We start from the raw sequence: 8,327 nt of genomic DNA on the forward strand, positions 1-8,327 counted from the left end.
CCTGCCCTAAAATGTGAACACTATCATGCGTAGCTGGCACTGCTGGGGGGCATGTCATGTGTAGCTGGCACTGCTGGGGGGCATGTCATGTGTAGCTGGCACTGCTGGGGGGCATGTCATGTGTAGCTGGCACTGCTGGGGGGCATGTCATGTGTAGGTGGCACTGCTGGGGGGCATGTCATGTGTAGGTGGCACTGCTGGGGGGCATGTCATGTGTAGGTGGCACTGCTGCGAGGCATGTCATGTGTAGCTGGCACTGCTGGGGGGCATGTCATGTGTAGGTGGCACTGCTGGGGGGCATGTCATGTGTAGCTGGCACTGCTGCGAGGCATGTCATGTGTAGCTGGCACTGCTGGGGGGCATGTCATGTGTAGCTGGCACTGCTGGGGGGCATGTCATGTGTAGCTGGCACTGCTGGGGGGCATGTCATGTGTAGGTGGCACTGCTGGGGGGCATGTCATGTGTAGGTGGCACTGCTGGGGGGCATGTCATGTGTAGCTGGCACTGCTGGGGGGCATGTCATGTGTAGCTGGCACTGCTGGGGGGCATGTTATGTGTAGCTGGCACTGCTGGGGGCATGTCATGTGTAGCTGGCACTGCTGGGGGGCATGTCATGTGTAGCTGGCACTGCTGGGGGGCATGTCATGTGTAGCTGGCACTGCTGGGGGGCATGTCATGTGTAGGTGGCACTGCTGGGGGGCATGTCATGTGTAGCTGGCACTGCTGCGAGGCATGTCATGTGTAGCTGGCACTGCTGGGGGGCATGTCATGTGTAGCTGGCACTGCTGGGGGGCATGTCATGTGTAGCTGGCACTGCTGGGGGGCATGTCATGTGTAGCTGGCACTGCTGGGGGGCATGTCATGTGTAGCTGGCACTGCTGGGGGGCATGTCATGTGTAGCTGGCACTGCTGCGAGGCATGTCATGTGTAGCTGGCACTGCTGGGGGGCATGTCATGTGTAGCTGGCACTGCTGGGGGGCATGTCATGTGTAGCTGGCACTGCTGGGGGGCATGTCATGTGTAGCTGGCACTGCTGGGGGGCATGTCATGTGTAGCTGGCACTGCTGGGGGGCATGTCATGTGTAGCTGGCACTGCTGGGGGGCATGTCATGTGTAGGTGGCACTGCTGCGAGGTATGTCATGTGTATCTGGCACTATACTGGAGACATTGTGTGTAAGGAACACTACTGTGGCTGTTATGTGTAAGGCTGCTAACTGTGGCCCTCATTCCGAGTTGTTCGCTCGGAGTTTTTCGTCGCATCGCAGTGAGAATTCTCTTAGTGCGCATGCGCAATGTTCGCACTGCGACTGCGCCAAGTAACTTTACTATGATGAAAGTAAGTTTACTCACGGCATTTTCATCGCTCCGGCGATCGCATTGTGATTGACAGGAAATGGGTGTTACTGGGCGGATGCACGGCGTTTTAGGGGCGTGTGGCTGGAAACGCTACCGTTTCCGGAAAAAACGCAGGAGTGGCCGGAGAAACGGTGGGAGTGCCTGGGCGAACGCTGGGTGTGTTTATGACGTCAGCCAGGAACGAAAAGCACTGAACTGATCGCACAGGCAGAGTAAGTCTGAAGCTACTCAGAAACTGCTAACTCGTTTGTAATCGCAATATTGCGCGTACGTCGGTCGCAATTTTAAGAAGCTAAGATTCACTCCCAGTAGGCGGCGGCTTAGCGTGTGTAACTCTGCTACATTCGCCTTGCGAGCGAACAACTCGGAATGAGGGCCTGTGTGCGTAGAGGGTGTGTGAAAATATATTTATTTATAGTTTGATTATATGAAGTTATGAGGCCACGCCCACTTTTCCAGGAGGCCACACCCACTTTTCCGTGTGTGTGTGTGTGGGGGGGGGGGGGGGGGGGGGGCTCTTAAATCTTCTCGCTCAGGGTGCTAGTAGGCCTGGAGCCGGCCCTGCACTTACCGTCATATAATTAGTATTACCAGGCTTCCTATGATGGAGCAAATAGCTCCATGTGTAAGGTGTGTGACTGCAGAGTATGAGTACCGGGTGTGACATCCTGATAACGTGTATAATACAGGGGATGTAACGGAAGGAGCACATATCTCCTATATGTACAGGCTTAGCTGTGGAAACCAATCACATAAGCCTGTCTGGCTGATTCCCCCCACTCCCCATTACATCAGTAGAACAGAAATATTTAGAAGAGACGTTGATTACAAAGTTGTTATCGATGTCTCCCAAAGTCTCTGACTGTGACGCCATAACGTTGTTTATTACATGTATAATGTCATTTGTATGTTTTAAGGCTCTTATGGTGACAGTGTACATGGCGGTAAGTGATGGCGGCAGTATAAAGGGCGCGATGTAAAGAGAGCGCTGTATAATTTGTACTATACTTGTATAATGGTGAGCACATAAACAGTCATTATACATTGTGATTCCTGCATAAGATAATACAGATAAGCAATGAGGCATCATGCAGTCAGTAGCTGTCCAGCCAATCATGTGTTATGTAAGAAACATCGGCTTTTGTTACAGTTCCCAGTAGGTGGAGCTTTACACAGTCCCCGCCCCATTCTCCCCCTACACACATAACACCCAGTGCGAGGGAGTGTAGCTCTGACTACAGTAATAGGGGGCACCAGTGGTCTCAGTGTTACTGAATCACAGCGCCCTAGAGTATCAGCATTTTACTCACAGGATGCTGAGGCCAAATGTTTTATATTAAGGAATTCAGCAAATATTACATAGATAAAATAGTGCTGGGCTGTCCTCCCTATGGTCAGGTGTGTGGTGATGGGCCGGGGATGTAGTCACAATGATGTCACTCATAATGTCACCATCACACTATACTGACATCAGCACACTGACAGATATTCCAGCCAATCACAGGTGTCAGTGTCAGAGATGTGTATTTATATAGTTATAATGACAGCAACACACCAATAAGGGAACGGCTCCAGACACACTGGTCACGTGGTCACCCAGGGGGAGGGGCTCAGCTGTAACTCCACCTACTGCTACATTCTATTTGCTGAGTGCTCCACCAATCATATTCCCCTCTCTGTGATGTCACCAGTCTCTGGGAGGATTTCCTATGGTAATTTCTCCCAGCTCCTGACTCCCCCACATATAGTTATAGAAGAACCTCTAGGATCAAAAAATCTGTTCCCAACACGTAATGCAGCATGGAGGGGCTCAGTGAGGGCAGCAGTGTAGGTGTGTAAGTGTCTGATGGGGTCACACAGAGCATAAAAGGACAGCTGTCCTGCCTCATAATCCAGATATACCCTCACTCTGTCACAGCGGATATTGTCAGGTAACCGGATCTCTCTACTGTCATGTGTCACTGAGTACTGATTATTATACCCCCCCCTACACAGACACCAGGACTTGTTATTCTCCCCAATGTCTGACTGATCTCCTCTCCTGTCTATACTGGGATAACACATCCCCACCCTCCACCCCACTGACTTACTGACATCCACCTCCCAGTAATGTCGCCCTGAGGAGAATCCCCTGGTGCTTATTACCTGATTACACTGAAATCTCTCTGGTGTTACTGGGTGATTCTGGTCTGGTGACCTGGATGCAGTTTTCCTGTCACCTGATATCTGTATAGTATTACCAGCTGTGGTCACATCCAGTAATAGGTCTGTAGGTTCCTGCACATAGATCCCTGTATTTATACCTGTTATTATACCAGATAATGTATGTAATGTCCCTGAGATGAGACCCACATCCAGATCTCCTGCACCACGGACCTGGTTATCATGTCTCTCTGTGTCCTCAGTATCACACAAGTCCCCTGTGTCTGGTTCCTGTAAGACAGTCACTGGATCAGACATGTTACACAGCTCCTCAATGTGACGCATCTTCCCGGACAGCTCGTCCTTCTTTATTTCCAGCTGCTGGATCAGATAAGAGACTGAGAGTGAAACGCGCTGTTCCTGCCTGGAGATCTCACTCAGGACTCTCTTCTCCAGGTCTTCCAGCTGTCTCCTGATGTCTCTGAACAGGGCAGTGACTGTCTCTGTTACATCAGCTGCTTTTCCCTGATCTTCTCTCCTGCGCTCCTGCAGACTCTGGACTCTTTTCTCAGTCTCCTCTCTCTTTATGGTCAGTTTCTGTAGAACATTTCTCAGCTTCTCCTTCTTCTTCTCAGAGGCTTCATCCAACATCTCCACCAAGTGTCCCCGATGTTCTCCAGCTGAACAGTACACACAGATACAGGCAGTGTCCTCAGTGCAGTAATACTCCAGGATCTTCTTATGGACGGAGCATTTCCTGTTCCCCAGGGCAGTGGTGGGATCACATAAGACGTGTTCTGCTGACTTGCTGTGTACTCTCAGGTGTTTATCACACAGAGAAGCCTCACACATCAGACAGGATTTAGCAGCAGGTACAGGAGAGTGAATGCAGTAAGTGCAGAAGATCCCAGTCTCCTCCTGATCTGGCCGAGTAGACAGGAACCTCCCCACTATGTTACACAGAGGAATGTTCCGTATCAGTGCAGGACGCTCCTGACACTCTGCTCTGCAGTCAGGACAGGTATATACTCCAGCCCCCTCCTGTGTATCCAGCACCCGATCAATACAGCCCCGGCAGAAGTTGTGGCCACATCTCAGGGTTACAGGATCTGTATAAATGCTCAGGCAGATGGAACAGTCCAGCTCCTGTCTCAGATCAGCAGACGCCATCGCTGGCAGCAGGAGAGAGAAATGAAAGTGAAAGTCTCTGACACTCAGATACCAGTGAGTCACATTCTGCACACAGGGCGAGGCTGAGCTGTCACTCAGATTATAGCTACAGGCTCAGTTACACAAAAGGGCTGTACACAAGGGGGAGATGTGTGCTCAGCGTTCTAGAACAGACTGCTCAGCACACATCTCTCCCCCCGATCAGCACAACGTGATGTGAGCTGAGCGAGGGGGCGCACATTTCCCCCAGCGGTGAAATGAGCAGTGTGCTAGATTGAGTCTGCATCAAGGGCATAGCTACCATAGGTGCAGGCAGTGCAGCTGCTATGGGGCCCAGAGCTGAGAGGGGCCCACCTTCCCTATCAAAGTTATATGAATTATATACATTTTTTGTCATTTGGTGGTATGTAGGAGTTCTTTCAGACCTTTTCCTTTGGGCCTGCAATATATCTAGGTATGCCCCTGGACCTGCTCATTGTAGTGTGGTATAAAATGAACTGGAGGGCATTTTAATGTTATATAATATGAACCGGGGCACTGTAATGTGGCACAATGTGAACAGTGAGCACTATATATCATAATGTGAATTGGGGGTACTGTGCGGCATAATGTGTACTGGCAGCTCTGAATTGTGACATAGGAGGAACTTAAGCACTACTGTGATTCATAAAAGAAACTAGGGCACTACTATGGGGCATCACATTAATGAGGCTCTACTATGGTTCAGAAAATGAACGGGAGCTAAAGAAGGGCATAAAATTAACAACTGCTGCAGAGAAGTGTCTCTAGAAGCATTGGGACGGCGGCCCCTTCAAAATGTTGCTATGGGGCCCACAAAGTTCTGGCTACGCCCCTGGTCTGCATGCAGGCTCAATCTTGCACCGGCGACAGCGACGTGCGGGGACGTGCATCACTATCACTGTGGGGCAACACACAGAGATTTCCGTGCTTAAATTCTAAGCAATCTAGTCAGATTGCTTATAATTTATGCACGGATATCTCCGCGTGTACCCCCTTAAGGGACACAGATAATATGTATGACTGATAAAGATACATATTGGGCCTTATTCTGAGTTGGAGATAAATGTAATCACAAAAAGCGCATTTTCTTCCTAGTATGAGTGGGCGTGTTCTGTTCTGATGTCACCTTATAGCATTGAATAATAATGTATGCTGATTATGTCTTTTATTTGTTGTTGGTAATACTTGATTTATTACAGGTAGACACAGACAGTATCGGACTGAGGCATTAAGGGCCCACCGGGGGGATGCTATGGTAGGAGGTCATGTATAGGGGTGTAGCCAGTCTCCAGAGGGTGTGTGGCCAGTATCCAGAAGGGGTGTGGCCAGCCACCACATTGGTTTGCCTATTAAAAGAGTGCATGGTCTGGGCCCCTTGATAAATTTATACGGTATATACTGCTAGTGCATGCATGATAATGTACCAGAGTAATAACAGCAATGCACTGTAGATAATACACCATAGTCCTGTGCAGTATAATGTAACATATGTATAATGTATAAGTAATGTGCACAGTCTGGAACATGATCCCTAGAGGAGGGGCCCCCAGGCATTGGGGCCCACTGGCGGTTTCCACTGTACCCATGTGGGTCAGTCCAACCCTGGACACAGACGTCATCATCTCTGCATTGCATACTTGCCTATCCTCCTGGAAGCTGCGGGAGGCTCTTGATATTTCCCAGTGAAGCGGGCAGGATAGTGTAAAAATCACCGGCAATCGCGGGGCCGCGAGAAGCAGGCAGAGCTAAATGACTAGAATGAACCATTTAGCTCCACACCCTCACTGCGGGTCTGCAAATCGAATGTGTTTTCCTGAGTTGGAGGTGGGCCTTAAGCTCCGCCCCTCGCTGTAGACCCACGGATCGCGGGTGTTTTCCAGAGTTGGGGGTTAGCCTTAAGCACCGCCCCTTGATGTTTACCCGCAAATCTCGGGTGTTTCCTGGTTCTGGGGGCAGGGCCTAATGGAGAAACAGTTTGCCCCCCCCCCCCCCCCCCCAAAGTGCCATGATGTGTCTCTCCTATCCTGGCTTCTCCCAGTGAGGAGAATGAAGAAGTCGGTAAGTATTCCTCATTGCTGCTCTCCTTTCCCCAGTTCCTGGTCACATGTCCCTCTGTGCTAATAGAATTCTCATAATACTGCTACTTGATAATGCACATAAACTATATCTATATCATACTCGCCTACTCTCAGATGTTGCAGGATACTCGTAATATTTCAGGTAGCTCCTGCACCCCCAGAAGAGTAAGCGTCCCTCCTGCATCCTACCCGCTTCCCATCAGGCAGGATGTGGAGAAAATCACCATAATCGTGGTTCTGGGCAGAGGGGGTGGGATTCAGTGATGCTATTTGCATAATTACACCCCGTCCCTGTCCTTGGACCTACAAATTGCAGCATTTTTCCTATGGTGGGGCCTAATAATGTGACAGACCGGCCCCCTAAAGTGGGCAGCAGTGAGGAGACAAAAGTAGGTAACTAAGATATACTAGATGATTCATCGCGCCCTACGGGCGCTCTTCACACCGTCATATGGGGCTACGCCCCATTAACCCTTGCACGCCCTTATGTCATGCAATATTTGTATTATATGGAGTATTACCTTCAATCATAATTGTGTGAGTGGTTAAATATTGCCCGAACAAATGGCGTGCAATGGTTAAGGGTCGTAGCCTCTTGCAACGGCGTGAACAGCGTACGCAGGGCCTGATGAATCACCTAGTGGGTGCTGTGGTTGGGGAGTAGTGGGTGTGGAAGAGGCGCAGATGGGGGAGGTGTTCTGGTGGTGCTGCGGATTTGGGGGGGGTCTGGGGGTGCCATGGGTGGGGGAGGAGCAGTTGTGGTGGTGCCACAGGTGGGGCTGGTGCGGTGGTGGCACAGGTGGGGAAGAGGCAGGTGCGTGGGTGCCACAGGTGGGGGAGGGGGTCCAGAAGAAGATGCACTCAATAAACTTCAGCTCCCAGCAGCCCCTAGCACCGGAGCTATAGTTTATTTAGTGCGTCTACTTCCCTGTAATGCGGCGCGTTGGGACACTGGTGATAACAATAGTGACTGGCTGGCAGAACTGACTGACTGGCTGAATCAATGTAAAAGGTGAGAGTGCTGTGTGGTGTCAGTGACCCTGCACACCCACTGCACTGCACAGCACTGTCACCTTTTACATTGATTCAGCGTCCAGACATTACCCTCCACGATATCACCCACTCTATCCGCTACATTAGCCATCTCGGGGCTTCCAGGCCGGCAGCCCAGGTGCTGTGTTGCGGAGTCAGGGCCTCTGGGGATCTGGGTGCGGCTGTGGTGGGGAGGCACTTCTGTGACATCACGCGCAGAGGAGGCTCCGGGGATCAGAGAGTATGCGGCGCAAGGAGGGATATGAAAGCCTTCCGCTGCGCCGCTTTCATACACATCTATGCCGGTGGCTGTAGCAGCTTTTGATCCACCTGCGCCGCGGCTACGGAGTGGGGATTGTTGATGCCGGAGGGGGCAGGTGGACTGGCAGCAGGACATAGGGGTCATTCTGACCTGATCGCTAGCAGGCTACTTTTAGCACTGCTGTGATCAGGTAGTTGCTGCCTACAGGGGAGGGGGAATCGCTGTGCAGGGCTGCAAACGCTTGTGCAGAGAGCTCCACAGACAA

At 51.0% G+C, this 8,327-nt stretch overlaps 1 protein-coding gene across 1 annotated transcript; it reads right to left on the reverse strand.

Annotated features, from left to right (window-relative positions):
- Window positions 1–1,861: 1,861 nt before the first annotated feature.
- Window positions 1,862–4,678, reverse strand: LOC134933678 (E3 ubiquitin/ISG15 ligase TRIM25-like). Its single transcript, XM_063929053.1, has one exon. It carries the CDS (start codon window positions 4,667–4,669, stop codon window positions 3,065–3,067), a length of 1,605 nt encoding a protein of 534 aa, XP_063785123.1. The 5' UTR covers window positions 4,670–4,678; the 3' UTR covers window positions 1,862–3,064.
- Window positions 4,679–8,327: the final 3,649 nt, after the last annotated feature.

Source organism: Pseudophryne corroboree, chromosome 6 (assembly GCF_028390025.1).
Source record: "Pseudophryne corroboree isolate aPseCor3 chromosome 6, aPseCor3.hap2, whole genome shotgun sequence".
Classification (NCBI taxonomy): Eukaryota; Metazoa; Chordata; class Amphibia; order Anura; family Myobatrachidae; genus Pseudophryne; species Pseudophryne corroboree.